The sequence below is a fragment of the Notechis scutatus genome, chromosome 1, assembly GCF_049901735.1.
Source record: "Notechis scutatus isolate UNSWTSFEM ecotype Mainland chromosome 1, rNotScu1.2, whole genome shotgun sequence".
Classification (NCBI taxonomy): domain Eukaryota; kingdom Metazoa; phylum Chordata; class Lepidosauria; order Squamata; family Elapidae; genus Notechis; species Notechis scutatus.
The window spans coordinates 15,378,635-15,399,839 of NC_142009.1; the positions used below are offsets into that span (position 1 = coordinate 15,378,635).

Sequence of the window (21,205 nt, forward strand, 5' to 3'; positions counted from 1 at the left end):
GATCGATTGTTCTCACCATTACAAAATTTCTACTTAGTTCTCTCCTTGGTTAGTTTCCAACCATTGTTTATCGTCTTACCTTCTGGTGCTTTGTAAGAGCCCCTTAAATATTGGAAGAGTGCTGTCATGTCTCCCTTAGTCCTTCTCTTCATTAAACTAGACATACCCAATTGCTGTAAGCATTCTTCGTATGTTTCGGCCTCCAGCCCCCTAATCATTTTTGTTGCTCTGGCTTGAACTGTGGAATCATTGGTGCTGTCTGAGCCTGATTGTTTGCTTGCAGTTGTTTCATCATCCAACTAACTAACCTCTTCAGTGCACCTCTGAAAGAAAGCAACCAAGCTCAGTGGACACTTAAGACTCCACAATGATTTTCATAACAACCCTGGCAAAAAAAAAAAAAAAAAGTCGTAAAATTGGGTGTGATTCGCTTAACAACTGCCTTGCTTAGCCATGGACCTTCTGGTTCCAATTATGGTTGTAAGCCAAGGATACTCCCCCAAAGATTACACATAAGTATCGGTTTTTGGAGGGGATTTACATTTCCCCTCAATCTGACCTTGGGGCATTTCCCTCTCTAAGCATGGATCTCTGCAGTGTATAGTTAAAAATAAATATGCAAATCCTGAAGGAATGCAAAAGAAAAAAGAAAAAATCCTTAGAAGCAGGAACATCCTTAAGGTATGATTGAAAAAGTCAAAATGGTGGCTGTATCTGTGTGATTGAAACTTGGATCATATTCTCCTGGGCAACATGCTCACCTTTTCTATCACAGGCATTCATGTCTCTAAGGATTATTTTTTTTTTGCTTTTCTTCAACATTTTTCATATTTGTTCACGCTGGTGATAGCATTTTAACTGCTGAAGCAAGTCTAGGCATGCAAACCAGAATGCAATTTATACCCCAAGATGGATGGCTCCAAGATTGAATCTTTTTGTTAATCTCTCATTTCACCGACAGGTATTTATTATAAGGAATCAAATTAAAATGGGTGAAAATTCTGCCCACTCCCCAGCCTACCTGTCAGAAAAACTTAGGTTTTACAGCTTCTATGCAAATCAATAACCACCTTGATTTGCTGTTTTGTTTGTTTTTAAAGACACGGTACAATTGAATAGAAGATCAGTGAGGCTGGGGGAGGGAAGAAGGATGCTTCTTGCTATCTAACAATGAAAAGAAATGGAAAAAGAAGGTGGGAGGGAGAGAGAGAGAGAGAGAGAAAGATCAGGAAAAGAGAAACAGCTTTGCGCTTCGTTGACAGATGGGTTGAAAGAAGCAAACAGCAGCCCCAAATTTTAATTCAAGAAATCAAGCAGTAGAAGAAAAGTTGTTTTGTTAAAACAGTGACTGGGGGCGGAGAGCGGGAGGAACTAACCATACGAGCCAGCTCAGGATAACAAATAATTTCTTGGGGGCATTCAGCTACAAGCACAGAATAAGCAAACAGCATGGAAATTATTTTATTTCCCTTCCAACTGAGATGTTTCAAAGGTATGACGTGAGGCTTCCGTGGCAGCCCTGTAGAACTGCTTTAAGACCCTCCCAGCCCCCACTCTGTTCTCCATCTTCTCCAGTTGATGAATGAATTTAAGGAGAATCTTTCAGTAGGTTCAGAGAAGCCCAAATGATCAGAGGTCCATGGCAAGATTGTGCATGTCATGGGGTTGGGTTGCTCTTTGGATTCCAAAGGGAAAAGGTGGAAGGGCAAGCAAGACACATCTATCCACAACCCCTTAAATGAATAACAGAATAACAGAGTTAGAAGGGATCTTGGAGATCTTCTAGTATATCTTCTTCCTGGCCTGGCCCGAAGCTGAGGAAAGCAGCCATGTGATGCTCGGAAAAGACACAGCTGACCTGTGGACATCAATCAAGATCAAGTAAGGTACTAATACCACTCTATAAATCCTTAGTAAGGCCACACCTAGAGTACTGCATCCAGTTTTGGTCACCATACTATAAAAAAGATGTTGAGGCTCTAGAAAAAGTGCAGAGAAGAATAACCAGGATGATTAGGGGACTGGAGGCTAAAACATATGAAGAACGGTTTCAGGAACTGGGCATGGCTAGTCTAGTGAAGAGAAGGACCAGGGGAGACATGATAGCACTCATCCAATATTTGAGGGGCTGTCACAGAGAGGAAGGGATCAAGCTGTTTTCCAAGGCACCCAAAGGCCAGACAAGGAATAATGGATGGAAACTGATCAAGGAGAGATTTAACCTGGAAATAAGGAGAAACTTTCTGACAGTGAGAACAATCAACCAATGGAACAGAAGTTGCTCTCGGAAGTTGTGGGAGCACCATCACTTGAGACTTTCAAGAAGAGATTGGACTGCCATTTGTCAGAAATGGTGCAGGGTCTCCTGCTTGGGTAGGGGGTTGGACTAGATGATCTACAAGGTCCCTTCCAACTCTGATTATCTGTAAACTTTCAGAATTTCTCAGCCAATTATGGTGGCTAGGGAATTCTGGAAGTTGAAGTCCACATGTCTTAAAGTTGCCAAGGTTGGACATCACTAGTCTAGTGGTTAAGGCACCAGGATAGAAACCAATAGACCATCAGTTTTAATCCAGTCTTTAGCCATGAAAGCCAGCTGGGTGATCTTGGGCCATTCACTCTCTCTCAGCCCAATTCATCTCATACATCTGTTGTGGGGAAAATAAGAGGAGGAAGGAATATTAGATATGTTTGCCGCCTTAAGTTGTTTATAAAAATAATAAAGGCAGGATATAAATAAAAATAAAATAAAATAAATAATACATTTGCTTACCGTATTTATTAGCTGGCCCAATCCTATAGCTGTGCACTATGTACAGCAAAGCCCAAAGCAACATGCCAACACCTCCAAATTGTGCAAACAAATATACAGATGGATACCCAACAACTCATTCCATCAAGTCAAAGGTTGGATGAAGGAATAAGTTTTTAATAATTTCTTGAAAAATAAGAAGGGAGGGGCATCAGCCAAGGAAGGATGTGAAAGGTCAGCAGAGAGAAGATCCTGACCTATTCCTGAGTTGCCATAAGCAGGAGGATGGGAATTCGTGCCTCACTCCCGTACCAAGGAATTCACTCCTCAGTCATAACAAGATACATTTGGGCTGAGAAAGTCAAGGCCATCTCCGTGGACACCAGCAATGCCTGGAAGGAATGACTTCTACTATTAAGTTGGGGTGGATTAAAGAGGCAGGACTCAAGGATAGTGACTACAGCTCTATATTTGGTAGATCAGTACACTGAAGTGAAGTGGCTGTTAGACAGCTCTCCTTTTTAATGGGAGATATTGGACAGCCCAACCAATAAGATTTAACTAATCTTCCCACCTGCAAGGCTGACCAATGATTTTAAACTAGTATTTCCCGCCAAGCAGGCGGACTTGAGGGAAGCCTTTGTCCCTTGGCTTCCCTCCTCATTAACATATTCAACATCTGCAACCTGCAAAATTGCCTCATTGGGGAATGTGACCGGGTGACACACTTTGAGGGGGAGTGGGAAACAGGGTCAGAGGCAAGGTGCAAAGAGAGTGAAGTCAGAGTTGGCTTCACCTAGGTAATCCTGACACAGTGCTCCGAATAATTATTTATTGCCAGATGGCTTGAGACTCTTAATTGTGTTAGGGCACTGGTCGCAACCCTGACACTTCCAACTCTTCCAGGTCCTATAAAGGTCACAAGGAGGAGAGAGGTCCTCTTGAGATGAGCAGACCAACGTCATCATGGACCATGCATCTTTGAATTCAAAGAGCGTCATGGCCCCACACAGACTGTATATTTCAAAGAAACTTTCAAAGATCTCAAATTGTATAGGGTGTCCTGCTTAAACAGGGGTTGGACTACAAGATCTCCAGGTTCCCTTCCAACTCTATTCTGATTGGTTGATTGATTGAAACCACGTGGATATTTCATGAAGACCTAAATGGGATTCAAGGAACTATGAAGTTTGCTTCACTTTCCAGTTTTTCTCCTTTATGGGAGAAGTCAGTGACTTTTCAGGTGATCATTACTCAACTTCGAGTAATATTCTAAATGCTAAAGTCAACACATTTAAATATTCCCGAAAGGAATATAGAAATAAGGAATAATAGTCCTTATTTGAGAACAGAGAGATCCTCCCAGACTGAGTCCATTTCTTAAGAGTTTTAAATTGCTTTTAAATTAGGTAAGTAGGTAAATTAGGTAAATTAGGTAAGTAGTGCTCAGCATGGACTATCATCTCATCTATTTTTGTGACCCCAGGATGACAAGAAAAAGAGTTGGATCTTTTTTTGAGCTTCCTTTGTTCCCAACTGTAACATTTGAAATGACGATTGCAATACTTAATCTCACTTGAATTTAGGACAAAACTCTGCATTTGGGCTGCCTTATTCCAGGTTAGGTTTTTTTTTCAATAATCATTTTGAATTCGCTACATTTCAAACTTACCATATTTTGGACAGTTCTAATTATAGGGCTATGCAATTGCCACCCTTGCTTGCAAGCACATTTTGAAGAAGGCTGTTAGTGTACTTCAGCATTTCTGAACCCCAGAAATTTTAAGATGCATGGACTTCAATACCTAGAATTCCCCAGCCAGTTGAAATCTACATATTGTCACACCCTAATTGGAGTATGCATCCGAGGAGAAAGATGAACAGCTGACAGAGAGAAGGAGTGTGGCTCTGTTGGTTGTGGAGGAAACTGGGGAAGGGCAAATTCTGGCTGGGCAGAGCAGGGAAGAGGTAGAACAAGGGAGAGGGAGTTCAGAGGAAGACCCAGGCCCACCCCCTCTTCATCCTAGGGCACACAGGGAGGAACAGAGAAGAGAATGATATGGCTTGCATGGCTTACGAGGAAGGAAAGGGCCCCGATTCCCTTCATTAGCCACAGCTGGGAAGAGAGTTTAAAAGAGATGCATGCTGAGTGCAGCAGCTTCTGGGAACAAATGTGAGTTTATCTTGTGTTGACTTTGGTTATCTGCGTTCCTGGCGTCCTCCCAACCATGTTGAGTTATTGCCGTGCCTTCACATCTGGAATTCTTTCTCTTGCCCTGCTGGACTAATTACCTCATTTTGCCTTGATTGGACTTATAGTTACAGTTTTTGTTGACCACATTTTGGACTTGACTCTCTGCAGCCAAAGGCTGTTCCTGGGAGAGTTTTTCTCCAGCTAGAAGGTAACCAGGACATTGGGGACAAAGTTATAGCTAATAAAGAGACTCCTACTGATTATCTGACTGTGTTGCCTTTGTTGCCATGCCCCGGGTCATCACACATATCTTAAAGTTGCTGGAGTTCAGAAACACTGGTCTAGTTCATCATCTATAGCAGGCCTGTCAAGCTCCCAGCCTGCGGGCTGGATGCATCATGTGCTGATCATGCCCATGCCTGGTTTAGCAAAGGGGGGGGGAAGTCCCAATACATCATGTGATACAGCCAGGATGACGTGAGTTCGACACCCCTGATCTACAGCTACTCCTGATGGCAACAAGTGGGAGCAAAATTTCTGTGGCTAAACAAGGTGGCTGTTAAGTGAGCCACACTCAATTTTACAACCTTTTTTTTGTTGTGAAATTGTGAAGCAAATGATTGCAGTTGTTAAATGAAACATGCAGTTGTTAAACAAAGCCAGTTCTCCCATTAATTTTGCTTGTCAGAAGCTGTCTAAGATGGTTGGCAATTGCATGGCACAAGGATGCTGCAACCATCCTAAGTACATGCTGATTGCTAAGTGCTTGAATTTTAATCACATGACTGTGGAGATGCTGCAACGGTCATAAGGGCAAGAACCAGTTGTAAGTCATTTTCTCCAGTGCCATCATTTGTAACTTCAAATCAATCAATGGTCATAATTGGAGGACTACCTGTGTTCCATTATTTCCAAGCTCTGTTCATTAAAAACCAGAAGATGATAAAACAGCATTTTGATATGAAAACAGAAATATTTTGATTGGGCATTATACCAGAAAAATATGATAAAGAGGCTATATACTTGATTTTACATGTACTAACTGCAGATAGAATTGTATATGCTGCAAAAAAATATTGGAGACTGATTCAAACATGGATAGAACAAATGGTGGGAGAGTATATTCCATTTAAACCAGAATTGTTTTTCTTCTTAGAATAATATCAGAAAAATTTAAGAAGGAAATAATATATCTAATAGTACATGGATTGACAGCGGCTAGAATATTATATGCACAATATTGGAAAAATGAAATTATGCCTCCAGAAACAGAAATAACAAGAAAAATTATTACACCTGCAGAATCTGATAGGTTAACTCTAGAAGTAAAAGACAAATGAGTCTAAATATTATAAAACGGAATAAATTTTATAAATGGTTATATAGTAGAAGACATGTCAAAATACTAGTAGTTATGATTAGATTAATTAGTAATTAATATATTAAATAAAGAGATTATAAATGACGAAGTAAAATGTATATATGTATAACAAGTAGTTATGATTAGATTAATTAGTAATTAATATATTAAATAAAGAGATTATAAATGATGAAGTAAAATGTATATATGTATAACAAGGATAAGTTGGATGTATTGCGTTGTATTCGCATAATTAAAATTAAAAATAATTTAAAACAAAGAATTGTATATGTTCAACAGTGGAAGTGTGATGAGATCCTGACAGATGAGAAGGTAATTAAGAAAATATTAAAATGTGCAGAAATGGATAGACTAATGCTTACCATTAAGGACAAAGAAGTAACTAAATACTTTTTGACATGGGACTTATTTTATCGATGGCTAGACAATAAAAACAGGAATTGGAAAGAAAAGGGACATAAAAAGGATAAATGTTAAAATCTGTTAATATGGACTAACAAAATATTATTGTTACTACAGTATTAATGTTATTGTGATGCATGTCATTGTAAACCATGGTTGCCTAAAAACAATTGTACCCAGACAACACACTGTTTGATTGAAATGGAATAAAATAAATAAAACAGAAAAGATAATAGAACCAGAAGAAGAATTGTGAGGAATTAAAAGAGCTGGTTGACAGCCTGGAAAGCCTTTTGGTTCTGTGGCTGTCGCTGCACTTGGAGGAAGGTGCTCCTTTGCAAATTACATCTCATCCATCAGTGCTCCCACTGGTCTTGGGCTGGGCAGATTTTCATAACTGATATTATGTATGCTACATGGGGCTACCCTGAAAGGATGACTGGAAAACCTCTATTGGAGCAAATCGTGGTGTCTGCTAAGCTATCCTTGCCATTTGTTTCCCCAAGGTCCTCCCCAAAAAGCAGCCTGCTGTCAGTCTGAAGGGTCTTGGTGTGGGGAAAAAATAGCAATTCTTGGAATAAATTTGAGGTAGGAGTAACAGCAAAATTCTTGGAGTTTCTGCAGCAAGGTTTGGCACACAAGTTAGAAAACAGAAAACAGATGAAAATGGCTGCAGCTGCTAAACAAGTCAAGCTGCATTAACAAAGGGATAGAATCAAGATCAGGTGTTAATACCACTGTCGAGCCCAAAATTGACATATACGTAGCCATTTTATTTAGCTGTAGATTCTAATCATATATTCCTTTTATTTATTTCTCTTTGCTGGTTATGGGGGGAAGGATTTTGGGCTTGCCACATTCCTAAGGTGGGAGGAGTGGAAATAGAGAGAGTTGTTTAGGCTAGGTGGTTCTCCTTCCCGTGGGAACGAAAGCTGACCTTCCTGAGACCTGGAGGTGGAGATTGATGACACCAGGCAATGTTGATTTACTTCTATTGGGGAATGTGATTTTGGGGGGCTGTTTCTAATTTCCAATATTATGTGGTGTAATTCTGGTTTGTGTCAGATCCAGAATTACAACAGACTTTGCCAATTTGATGCTTACCTAAATGAAAGAAATTTGTTTTGGAAGGTGAATTTTGCTTATTTCTTTTTGAATGGATTTTCATCGCTTGGAAACCTGACAACCACTTTATAATGCCTTGGTAAGACCACACTTGGAATACTGCATCCAGTTTTGGCTGCCAGATTATGAAAAAAAAAAGATGTTGACACTCTAGAAAAAGTGCAGGGAAGAGCAACCAAGATGATTAGTGGGCAGGAGGCTAAAACATATGAAGAATGGTTGCTGGAATTGGGTATGTCTAGTTTAATGAAAAGAAAAGCTGGGGTGACATGATAGCAGTGTTCCAAAATCTAAGGGGTTGCTCAGAGAAAAGAAGGTCAGCCTATTCTCCAAAGCACCCGCAGGCAAATTAAGAAGCAATGGATGGAAACTAATTAAGGAGAGATCCAACCCAGAACTAAGGAGAAATTTCCTTACAGTTAGAACAATTAATCAGTGAAATGACTTGCCCCCAGAAGTTGTGGGTGCTCCAACACTGGAAGTTTTTAAGAAGAGATTGGACAACTGTTTGTCTGAAATAGTACAGGGTTTCCTGCTTGAGCAGGGGGTTGGACTAGAAGACCTCCAAAGTCCCTTCCCATTCTGTTATTCTCTTATATTCTGTTAACCATCTTTGGATTGGATTACCCTCTAAATAAAGGAAAAGGGCAGGGAAGGGAAATATTTGCTTGCATGTCCAACTGTGAAATAAATGTTTGGGGCAAGTAGGAAATTCCAAGATGAAAAACCTACATAACTGTGCACATTTGTGGAAGAATTTCACTTTAGAAAAGTCACTAGGCAAAGGATCTGCCACATAAGAAAGAAAAAGAACAGAGCACAAGCTCTATTCAAGTGTAGAATGTACACAGTTGTTGACCTTTGGGGAAAGAGAGGGAGAAGAAAACAGCCTCTTGGAGATATAAGTTGCAAACACAGAAATTCTTTTGACATTCCTGAATGTCAAACAGGAAAGCGGTCCATAAACTGAGATGCTTCTTCCCCAGAAACATCCTTGAAAGGGGATGCACAAACCCCATTTCAAAAAGGAAGGCTTTTTCTTATTCCACTGAAAGAGATCGAGTTATTGATCCCAATTCTCCATGTTCTTGTCTGGAAATTATATCCATGGTTCCATCTTTCAATACCCACCATTTTCCTTTCCCCAGTCTACTTCTATTTTTTTGTTATTTAAACACAACGAAAAGAAAGCTGACAGTTAAAGGTTGAATCTGAAAGACAGTATGGTCATACTTAAGATCCGCAGTGGCGCAGTGGTTAGAATGCAGTATTGCAGGCTAACTCTGTCCATCATGAGAAGTTCGATTCTGACTGAGGTTGACTCAGCCTTCCATCCTTCCAAGGTCAGGACCCAGATTGCTGGGGACAATATGCTGACACTGTAAACTGCGTAGAGAGTGTTGTAAAGCACTATGGAGCAGTATATAAGCCTAAGTGCTATTGCTACCTTCCATCTTGGTAATCCTGAATTAACTGATCCCTAGAATCCTAGATCTGGGACATATTTTAGAAGCCATCTAGCCCAACTTCTTGCTCAGTGCAGAATTCACCAGGGCTTCTTCACTAGTACATTAGAACTTTGGCAGTATCCTTGTTGAAATCACAACATGGTAACCAAGTTGAATTCTAACCTGTGGCCCCCAGCCATGGCATGGATAGAGGATCGCCGTGTGGTTTTCCTGTGGCCCTTGATCGAGGCAGACATCTTTTATCTTCTTGTTCCTCAGCTGCAACAAATCCAAAAACAGAATGAGACACTGTAAGGCTAAGATAAAGACATTTTGACAAGTGTTTTCTCTTATAATTACTGGAGGATCTATTGATTTGAGATGCGTTCGAATATTAGCAGCTTGGGTTGGTAGTTGGGCTGTTGGTTTGAGCTCCGAGGTTGGCAATTTGGCTGCAAACATTTCATCACCATTCAAGGAGACATCATCAATGCGCTTTGAATTGTGCTTGTCTGTCAGAACACAGGTCTTTAAATACTTTTATGTGATGCAGATTAGTGTGGATGTTGTTTGTTACTTCTGAGTCATGGTCTGATTCTTGATTGGCATGTTCTTTGGTTTTAAGTACTGTCTGTGTGATGTAAAACAAACAACACTAATTTACATCACACAGATGGTACATAAAACCAAAGACCATGCCTTGGTAACAACAGCCAATCAACAATCAGACCATGACTCAGAAGTAACAAACAACATCCACACTAATCTGCATCACATAAAAAAGATATTTAAAGGCCAGTGTTCTGACAGATGAGCACAATTCAAAGTGCAATGACAATGTTTCCTCGAATGGTGATGAAATGTTTGCAACCAAATTGCCAAGCTTGGAGCTCAAACCAACAGCCCATTTATTGATTTATTTATTAAATGTATATACCACCCAGCTCACTATCCAAAGCAACTCTGAGCATCATCAGCTAATCATTCATTTTTACTTACAATAGTATGCTTAATTTTATGGATGAAATGAGTTTTTGTTTAAAAAGGAGAGAGAGACCTCTAGTGAAATTCTTATGAATCTTATGTATTTTTGGATTTCAGTATATTTTCTTATCTCTTAGTTCACCAGCAATCGGCAGCCTTCTTGGCTTCCCACACAGTGATTCTGTCCAAACAGAAAGCAAATAGCAGCAGCCAGGGAGACTGTAGATCAAACACAGAGATAAATTCACCTCAGCTTAACTACAACGAATTCTTGGGCCCTGTGAAAATGAGGTTGACAGAATAGAAAATGTTACAGGACATCAGAAAGCAGACTGTGCGTGGTATTGGTTTGGATCCAAATCACACGTTTTTAGAAATATAGAAGTTATATCAGCCGCCATTTTGACTACCAAGAGGAAGCCATGGGTACGAGGGCCTTTCTCTCTTTCAGGAGGGTGGGCCAGGCTAAGCCCAGAACATTTTAAACAATTTGGTTGAAGCATTTTCTTTTGGCATTTCAAGCTATGAGATGCATGAGGGGGAATTCTACTATACAGGCAATTCTCGACTTACAATAGCTTATTTAGTGACTGTTTGAAGTTACAACGGCATTGAAAAAAGTGACTTATGACCGCTTTTCATACTTATGACTGTTGTAGCCTCCCTGTGGTCATGTGATCAAAATTTGGATGTTTGGCAACTGGTTCATATTTATGACGGGTTGCAGTGTCCCCTGGGTCATGTGATCCTGTTTTGCGACCTTCTGACAAGTAAATTAATGGGGCAGCCAGATTCACTTAACAACCTTGTTACTCATTTAACAACTGCAGTGATTCAGTTAACAGCCATGGCAAGAAAGGTCATAAAATGAGGCAAAACTCACTTAACAAATGTTTCACTTAGCAACATAAATGTTGGGCTCAATTGTGGTTGTAAGTCGAGGACTACCTGTATTATCAACCCATTTCTTGGTTCTTTCACAAAACAATAATGCCATTCAAAATCAGCTCTCATTATAATATCCATCCATCCTTGCTTCCATCCATCCATCCAGCCAGCCAGCCAGCCAATTTATATGCCCACCCATCAATCTGAGAAACTTGGGGTGGTGAACAAAATAAGAAGTTCCATAAAATCAAAAATAAACCAGATCAAAGTCTATTTATCATTTACACTCATGCCAATGTTTCAGTGACTTCTAACTCAGCCCCAATGAGATCTTTGTGGACCATCCATTTCTTGAAGAAGGGGGTAGAAATCTGTTCCATTGGGTAGGATGCCATTACAGAATAGATACTCCCTCAGACCACAACAATGGGGATTAGGGTGGGTAGGGGTGTGGGCACACACACAGTCTGAAAATTAATTCCCACTGTCTTACAATATAATTCACACTGATTAGAAAAGTAGTAATGGAAAGAATCCCAGGCCAAGCAAAGCTGGACTAACATAAGAGCAACATATTTTATCCATTCTTCATCATAGCCAAACTCACTGTAGGCTTTCCTCCCCCAATTACTATTAATGTATCCACCAGATATCAAGAATTATCTACCCTGGTACATAGGTAATATATACATTATTGTTATCTTTACAGGATGAGCCTCCTAGGAATCTTTTTGGCTTTCTCTCCTAGCATTTTTCACCTCTCCGCCAAACATTTATCTTTTTAAAGAAGTGATGGGAGATTAAAGATTTCTTTTTTCTCTCTTTTGAAATGGTAAAATCTAAAACCTCCTCCTCGTCTTCCCCCTTCTCTAGGTGGAATGGAAACTTGATACACTGTAAAAAAATAGCTGAATGTCCATTCGTAAGTGATTGGTTATGTCTGGAATAAAATAGCAATTGAAAATGAATTATGGGTGAATTATTTCTGTCTGTATCCTTAGGCTCTCTGCCAGCTTGTCAAGCAAATGGCCAGCAAGTGAGGGCTTCTGCAAACTTCCCAGGTGCTGCTGTGCAATGGCTTTTGACTGCACATCAATCTATATTTTAATTCTGGGCTGAATATGATGAAGTGGACGCCTGCCCTATTCATATACTTCATAAAGGGCAGGAGTTTTCAGCTAAGGAGAACATTATGAATGTCCACCACCACTATACAGATATCCCACCCCATAGCTTACTTTCCAACAGTTGTTTTCTAGAGCTGTTTCTCCTATTTTAAGCTCTGTTGTTCAAAGTGATCTCAGATCAGACAATGGCTCTGTTCATCAACAAAGAAATGTGGGTTGAATAGTGAAGACCTTATGACTACAGAAGCCAAACTATTGATCTATCAACTGCAGTATACCATGCATTGGCTGTGTCCACCCAAATACATAACCAAGAACATTATAATTGCATGTTGCAGTAATATTCACTTTATTTATTTACTCACTTATAAGACTTATCGACTGCTCTAATCAGAATCAAATCTTGGTCAGTTGCTTTTGTGGCTCAGTAGATCATGTAAATCAAGGCAATTAGCTAGTTTGGTTCACTGCATTGTGTCAACCCAGAAAAATGGCTTAATTTAGTAGTCACGATAAAGAATGATGATGAATGCAAAGTTTCCAGCAGGAATATTTCTCAAACTGACTTGGGAATGTTGGGTTTAAATTTCTGCATGTAACCCACTCAGCCACAGCTCTATATAACTGAATTGAGGAAGTGACCGTTAAAGTAGAATTGCATAAAACTTCAATTTGGAAATTTGATGTGAAAATCACTTGGCTGAATGAAGAAGAATCAAAACAACCTTCCAAATAGACTGACAGCTGAAATCATTTAGATTGGCATAGACTGACAGCTGAAATTATTCAGATTGGCAAATTAGTATGAATTGTTAGAACAGGTAAACGAGGCCATCCAACCTGAATTGAGATTAGAATTAGACAGCATCCTATCCATACGTCTAAAATCAATTCAGATCATGCTGTCTAAAACCAACAGCTTGGTACTGCCAAACCAGGAATGGGAAACTCATGTCCTATCAGGTGTGGTTGGTCTGTAAATCCCTTCAGTCGTGGCTACGGAACTAATGTTACAGCCTGACAAATATTGCAAATCAATACAGTGCCTAAGCCTTCCTAAACAAACTGGAATCCAAGAGGATTGCAAGACTAAACAAATACAAGAAATAGAAAAGAAACAACAGAAGACATCCTTTTATAATTAGGGCTGAAAAATATAACACACATTTCAAAGCCAGTGTGATTCATCATAAAGTAGAACTTTATCTGAATCAAAGTGCACTTACAGCCATCTGGCTTTTTGTGAATTCTACAACTAATTTCTCTCCACTAAATTTCAGACAAAGAATAAAGTTCTCTCATCAGATCCAATGCTTGACATTATTTAGAACAGAGACAAGGGTAAGGCTCTCAGATGCTACCATCACTTTAATTTGATAACAGTGAGATGGTAGATGGCCACCTATTTTGAGCAGTTTCTTCAAATACAGATACAGATAATCAGAGTTGGAAGGGACCTTGTAGGTCATCTAGTCCAACCCCCCACCCAAGCAGGCCCTACACCATTTCTGACAAATGGCAGTCCAATCTCTTCTTGAAAGTCTCAACTGATGGCACTCCCACAACTTCCGAGGGCAAACTGTTCCATTGGTTGATTGTTCTCACTGTCAGAAAGTTTCTCCTTGTTTCCAGGTTAAATCTCTCCTTGTTCAGTTTCCATCCATTATTCCTTGTCTGGCCTACAGGTGCTTTAGAAAATAGCTTGGCCCCTTCCTCCCTGTGGCAGCCCCTCAAATATTGGAAGACCACTATCATGTCTCCCCTGGTCCTTCTCTTTACTAGACTAGCCAAGCCCAGTTCCTGCAACCGTTCTTCATATGTTTTAGCCTCCAGTCCCCTAATCATCCTGGTTGCTCTTCTCTGTACTTTTTCTAGAGCCTCAACATCTTTTTTATAATGTGGTGACCAAAACTAGATGCAGTACTCTAGGTGTGGTCTTACTAAGGCTTTATAGAGTGGTATTAGTACTTCCCTTGATCTTGACTGTATCCCTCCATTAATGCAACTTACTGTAGGATTGCATTAGCTATTTTGGCGGCTGCTGCACACTGCTGGCTCATATTTAGCTGGTTGTCCACTAAGACTCCAAGATCCCTATAATAGAGAGCCTCAAATGCAGTTGTTACATTTGTAATAAGGAACCCATCTTTAGTCTTGCCATTGAAAAAAAGGACCACAGTTAGCACAGCTGGGAAATTGCTTACAGCACACTCTATTGCAGTCATAAGGGCCAGATATCACCAGTCTGGTGGTGGAGAAGTTGCCAAATTAAAAAAACAATTTGAAAATCACTTGATTGAAGGAAGAATCAAAACAACTTTTCAAATGGACTGCCAGTTGAAATCAAGTTCATTTCCAAATCAATTTGAATGGTTGAATCAGATCAAGCAGACCATCCAAATTGAACTGAGATTAGAAACAGATGGCACCTAGTCCCTATTATTTAAAACCAGGTCTGGCTTGGTGCTGCCTACCAAATGTGGTTAATCTATAATTCCTATCAATTCTGGCTAGGATAGTTAATGCTAAGAAATGATATCTTGATAAAGAGTCAGGAAAGTTTCTCAAGTAGAAAGTTAAAGTGGACAGCTATGATGCAAATCTTGGTGGCATCTTCTGCAACTGATAACCAGCAAAGACAACATTCAAGAAGAATAGTAACTGAAACCCCCAAACCTCTGAAAGATACCAAGTCTCCTGGTGTAGACTATTCTGGATTAAATGGAACATGACCAAATGAAAGTGATTCCAGAGATTTTTGTAATCTTCTTTTCTGAAGGCAAGAATTACATTGGATAGCCATTGGGGTTGGCTGAAGGAGTTTTAATTCCAGTTTTTGAGTAAAACTGGTTGATTCTAGTTACTCCCTGCAGATCTCATTAGAAAATGGTTGGAGGAGAGACATAAAATGTTCTCTAAATTCACAGTGAATCCCTACATATTCCATGTGGTAGTTCCTTAATTACCTCTCCATAGGCAATGGTGTTATTGTATCTTCTCATTTCTGGGTAGACGTGGTCCAGGTACCATTGGAAACTCTTGCACTTCAAACTCTTTCTTAATGCTTTTCGCTCCGAAACATCCCCAATATCAATCCCTGGGTTCTGAAAGACAGGTACATGTTTACAACCGTCAATTTCTCTTATTGTTGCTATGTTCTGAGATAATCAGATGTCCACTACTGCTTTTTAAAAAGGCATTGTTAGGAATCTTTCTTTTGGATTCTCCTACCTCCATAGCTTATGATGTCACCCTTGAGAACTTTCTCTTCTTTTCGCATTGGAAAGCCCTAAGAAACTTAGAACAAGATTGTCAATATATCTGGAGTTAGGTGAGCTAACAGACCTCTTTATAAAGTATGAGTAATCTTTGGCCTAAAAATCACCCCCAGCATAAAATTCCCATTCATCCCAGCCAATACAGCTCGATCATCGTTGTTGTATTTGTGTCAGAAGAAGCAACAAGGCACTTCCAGGTTGAAAGGGTTAACTGATGATATCACCGTTGCCCAGGGAGTTGAAGGAACTCCTTTCACATCCCCATTAATAAACCCACCAAAATGGTACCTATTTATCTATTTGCAATTGCATGCTTTTTGGAGCTGGAGCAAATGATGGAAGCTCACTCTACAACTAAGCAATACTCAGGTCTCAAACATGGGCTTGCTGATTGTCAACTCAGCATTCTTCACCAATACAGCTAAAGATATGGAGTATAATTCAGTGGCAAAGCACCTGCTTTAGTTCTAGAGCAGGATGTCAAACTGGCAGCCCGTGGGCCAGATACATCATGCCCAGGCCACGCTCACCCCAGCTCTGTGAATGGGAAAAATGTCATGAAACATCATGGGACAGCAATGTGTTGCAGCGAGTTTGATGCCTGTAATCTAGAAGATCACAAGTTCAATCCCCACCACTTCCAACTAAGAGTAGCGAAATGTTTATGAATGGCAATAGATGAAGCATTCTGAAATCAGCATGCTACATTTTGATTTTAAAATCAAAGGGAAAGTCTGCTCTGATTCTTTTTGGAACTTGAGATAACTCAAGAATGTTCAAAGAGATTTAGTCCTATGCTCAGAAATGGGCCCTTTCATCTCAAAATCAAGATGTCTCATAGGAAGAGCTTAGGATCCCAGTCTCTCAAAGGCACCTTTTTCTGGAATGCAGGCTTAAGACATATAAAAAGGTAACCTTCTCAGCATTAATATCTGCTGGGGAATCCTGGTGTGAAGTGATATCCAGAATGTTGAATTTATAATTTTAAGAAGCCTGGTTAGCTTGTTCTTTAATGAGATTTTGTTTCTCCAAACCTATCATCATCATCATCATCATCATCATCATTTTCATACATATATACATACCCATCATGCCTATTTTTTTTTTCAAAATAAGCAAAGTTATGCAAAGCAGAGAAAGGGATCAAGAAGCCGTGAAGACAAACGATAAGAGAGAAGAAAGATAAATCCAGCTAAATTTATACCAATGCCATCACTGCATCCCTCTCTATATGCCCGTCTTCTGAAGAATGTCGGAGACTGCAAATTCCTCCTAGTAGCTGTGATCTGGGCAACCAGGTGATGGCTTGAAAGATTAGATTAGAGATTCTACCTTGCAGAGAAAACCATAGTATGCTTGGGGTAAAATGCACCCTTTAATTAAGGGTATTTAAAATAGTGTACGTCTTCTCTATCGAATGGAAATGCTGAAGAGTTATGTGAAAATCTTGATTGACTGAAGCCATAACAGGCAGCAGAAGTCAATATTCATGGAAGCTTTTGCTGTTGATATTTTTTAATTGTTGTGGTAGTTACTATTGTTAAAGAAGATGACTGATGTGAGGCCAAACTATTATGCTCCCATAAATTGAATTTTCATTCTTTCTATTGCCAACGTTCACAAATGAATGCCACTGAATGAATTTGCAGCCCCAAATAACACCATCTATCTAGATGTTTATGGAAATCTCACATTTCAGAAGTGCAAGGGGAAAAAAAACTGAAAAGGGAAAAGAAAAACTTGGAAATTTTTGGAGGACTAAAATGTGAACAGTGGAGACTGGGCCATCTCATACAATGAGAAATACCACGGAAAGAAGTAATTAAATGATGGGATGAAGAAAGTTTTTTTAAATCCCTTACCAAGGGTGAAAGTTGGTTAAGGAGTTTTTCCACATTTAGCTGAAAGTCCCAGTTATAATTTTCTATTTTTCAATCACAATCTATCTTTAACATGTTTTTGAGACATCCTGTTCACTTTTCAGACAGTAAAGAAAAAAAATATATGAATCTTTTTAAAAAGCAAAATAGGTTTTCTCAATTTTTATACTGTCCAGTCTGAAAAGAAATACCTTTCAGGGTAGTGAATGTTTGTGAATATTTGGAATTATAATTTCTGTTATCTGGGAAATTTGATTCAGGGTCCACTCTCTCTCTCTCTCTCTCTCTCTCTCTCTCTCTCTCTTTCTTTCTTTCTTTCTTTCTTTCTTCATTTTTAATGAGTTCAACCTATGCTCGATTAGCGGCTTAGAAAACATACAGAGCTTATCTTTCAAGATGACAACTCTCAAGGCAAAGAACAAAGATAAAAGCAAAAAACAAAAATCAATAAAACATACCAAAGGGAATGATAACCAGAAAAACAAAGGCCGAAATCAGTAAAACTAAATGTGCCAGAGAAGAAAGAAATAGTTTTTAAGCCTGATTAGAAGTCCAAGATCTCATTTCTAACAAGGCTGAACAAACAATTGGCTTCTGTATTGATAATGTATCTTCACTAGTAAAACTCTCCCCACCTAACTATCAACCTGATTATTAAATTAGCCATGCTGCTTTTTTTTTTTAATGAAAAGAAATGTCCCAACAGATGGCAACAGATCCAAAAATCTTAGTAATGTTAGATCTGGTTAACACATTAGGAAGTGCAGATCTGTAGCCTAGATGGTAAGGTAAAAATATCTGGAAAATTGAAAAATAGCAATATTCTAGCCTGCTGTAATTAAGAAAATAATATATATGGAAGTCAGCACCTAGATGACTTTGACTGAACTTGAAAAGGGAAATGGTGTTAGATCTGATTAGTATTAGAATGTGAGACCAGCAGGTGATGCATTGGGAGGAAAAAAAGAAATTAAAAAGGCAATTGCAAAGCGCTTCCACATTGTTTCCAAGAAACATATCCATGACATATCCATGAAATCTTCGGGAATTGGAATTCATTGTAAGTTTGCCTTACTTACATTCAGGAAAAATAAAGTCACAGAGGTATGGATGGATTCCCTCTGCACTTTTATATATTTGTTTGCTTTTAGGTTTTATTTCTCATGTTCTTATTCGAATGAGGGTTGAGAAAAATAGCAATTTAAAGCCTCCTCTCTGGGGACATACTTAAAGCAAGACACTTGTAAAAAGCCTTTCAGATTTAACCATTTAAGTCCCAAAGGTGCTTTTTCAGGAGGCAACTGGACTTTCTTTGGTTTTTCCTTGAAGACATTTCACTTCTCATCCAAGAAGATTCTTCAAGAAGCTGTTTGGATGAGAAGTGAAACGTCTTCAAGGAAAAAAGAAAGAAAGTCCAGTTGCCTTTTGACAACCATGACCTGGATGACTGAGAATCTCTGTAGACACAACCATTTTAGCATTCATGGGAGGCTGATAGTAAACAATTAGAGCCATCAAAATTCACTGGTAGGAAGTGGCTTGGGCTCCAGTATCTATATCAGGGCTATCAAACTCGAGTTCATTGAGAGCCACATCAGGGTGGTGCTTGACCTTGGAAGGCCAGGGTGGGCATGGCTGGGGTGGGTATTGCCAGCATGATGTCATTTGTGTTGAGGGGTGCTCTCTGCCATGAGAACGGGCTCCCATTTTCGGCTGTGACGGCCTCCTGCAGCCCTCTGCCAACAAAAACGGAGCTTGGGAGGGTTGCGTGCGGCCCTCATGAACTCCGTTTTCGCTGGCAGAGACACTTCGGGCTGGTCCTTTGCTGTTTCCAGGGTGGTCCCATGGGCCAAATCTAAGCACCTCATGGACTAGTTCTGGCCCCTGGGCCTTGAGATTGACACCCCCGTGATCTATATAAATGGACAGGTGGGGTCACTTATGGCCAATGGGGTCATATTGCTCATCTCTGTCAAAAGTGGAACTTTTCAATTAAATTGGCACTCAGGTGGGTTCTGTCAGGTGCAAGAATCCAGGACCCAGGATCGAGATTAAAAAAAAAAAAGGACTGCAAGTTTATTCCTTGCAACTTATACACAAGAATCAGAACTACTAACGTCAAGGGGCAGGACTTAGGTCTCTTATGGGGGTGTAGACTCCAAACAAAGGGTGCATTTGACCCTGCTCTCAGGCTCCCCCTGGTCATCTCCTACAGGTTCATGAAACATGTTCATGTGGAAATTATGTACTTCCAAATGAAAAAGCAAAATCTGAAGCTGAGGTCCATTTTCCAGCCCATCACAGTTCCTAGAATTCGGTCCATATGAAACCTCTGGTGATCTTATTTGGGAGCTTCCAAAGTTGCTTGAGTACCATAATAACCAAGTTATCCATCTCTATTCCTCCTCATTTTTTTCTTTTTTTGCCTTTCCATTAAAATGTAAACAAAGAAGAGAAAGAGAAAGAAAATCAGAGTGGTTTCTGGTGCTAAGAGATGGGCCATGACACATATTTTTTCTGTCTGGAGCAAAGTTCGCACTTTCTTCACCCCCATTTGACAAGTTGAAAGCTAGCAGATTGGCAACTAGTGATGAAATCACTTGTTCCAGCAATGTCTGAAAAGAAGGTCACGGTCTCCTCCCTCTCATAAAAGAGGAAAAAAGATCTGGAGCAGGAGGAATTCAAAAAAGGAGGAATTAGATTTCTTTAGCCTCTTTGTATGACAGATCTACTGTGTGGTTTATGTAGTGTGTGTGTTTGTAGCAATAGCAATAGACTTATATACCGCTTCACAGTGCTTTACAGCCCTCTCTAAGTGGTTTACAGCGTCAGCAAATTGCCCCCAACAATCTGGCTGCTCATTTTACCCACCTCAGAAGGATTGAAAATTGAGTCAACCTTGAGCCAGGTGAGATTCAAACTGCCAAATTGAAGGCAGACGGCAGTCAGCAGAAGTAGCCTGCAGTACTGCACTCTAACCACTATGCCACCATGGCCCTTTGTACAAATATGATGCCTACAAAAGGCTGAAAGATTCTCTGCTATAGACATAGTCCCTCACAGATTCACATCAAGGACATTAAGAGACAAGGCAAATGATGGAGACCTAAGTTTGTTGACTCACCTCCAATGGAAGGTTCCATGCGATATATACATGGGACTTGTAATCATCCATCCAGACCTCGGCCACCCGCAGTGCGTTCCTCTTGGTGTAGAAACCAATGTTGTTATTGTACGGCTTTTTCTTGCGCTCAATGTGGGCCACTCGAGAACAGGGGAGAACCTCCATGCTGCCACCACACAGCCATACCTGGGAAGATTGAGACAAAGGAGAAAAGACAACAACAGAAAGTCAGTAACTGGAAACACCTCATATTCACATATCCTAACCTCCGTTGCTACCTTCCAAGATGGTACCTTTCAGATCCATTTTATTCCGCTAGGACATCTGGAAGATTTGCATTACTCAGTGTAAATGAGGTGTATCCAGCGAGCCATGGTGGCACAAAAATGATAAATATGTATGATGACTTCCCGCCTAAGCTCTTTTCTTTTTTACTTGCATTGGTTTTTCTTTCCCAATCATTTTATTAAGGATTATATTAAGTAAAACCAAAATCAATGCAACAATATAGTAGAGAAATACATTAAAATTGTTTAAAAATTAAAAAGTGCAGAAGAGAAAAAAACATCAAATGTGTTAAGACACTGGACTAGAAACCAGGAGGCAGAAGAATGGGGAGCCA

General features: G+C 39.7%; 1 protein-coding gene across 2 annotated transcripts in view; it reads right to left on the reverse strand.

The window, feature by feature from the left end:
* Positions 1–21,205, reverse strand: part of GALNT17 (polypeptide N-acetylgalactosaminyltransferase 17) — a 339,139-nt gene that overhangs the window by 14,086 nt on the left and 303,848 nt on the right. For both annotated transcript variants that reach the window (XM_087957552.1, XM_087957547.1), the window contains exons 7-9: positions 20,584–20,769; positions 15,268–15,405; positions 9,486–9,581 (exon numbers count right to left, since the gene is read on the reverse strand). In XM_087957552.1, coding sequence (XP_087813678.1) covers positions 9,486–9,581; positions 15,268–15,405; positions 20,584–20,769 — 420 coding nt within the window. The remainder of the gene's footprint in view (positions 1–9,485; positions 9,582–15,267; positions 15,406–20,583; positions 20,770–21,205) is intronic.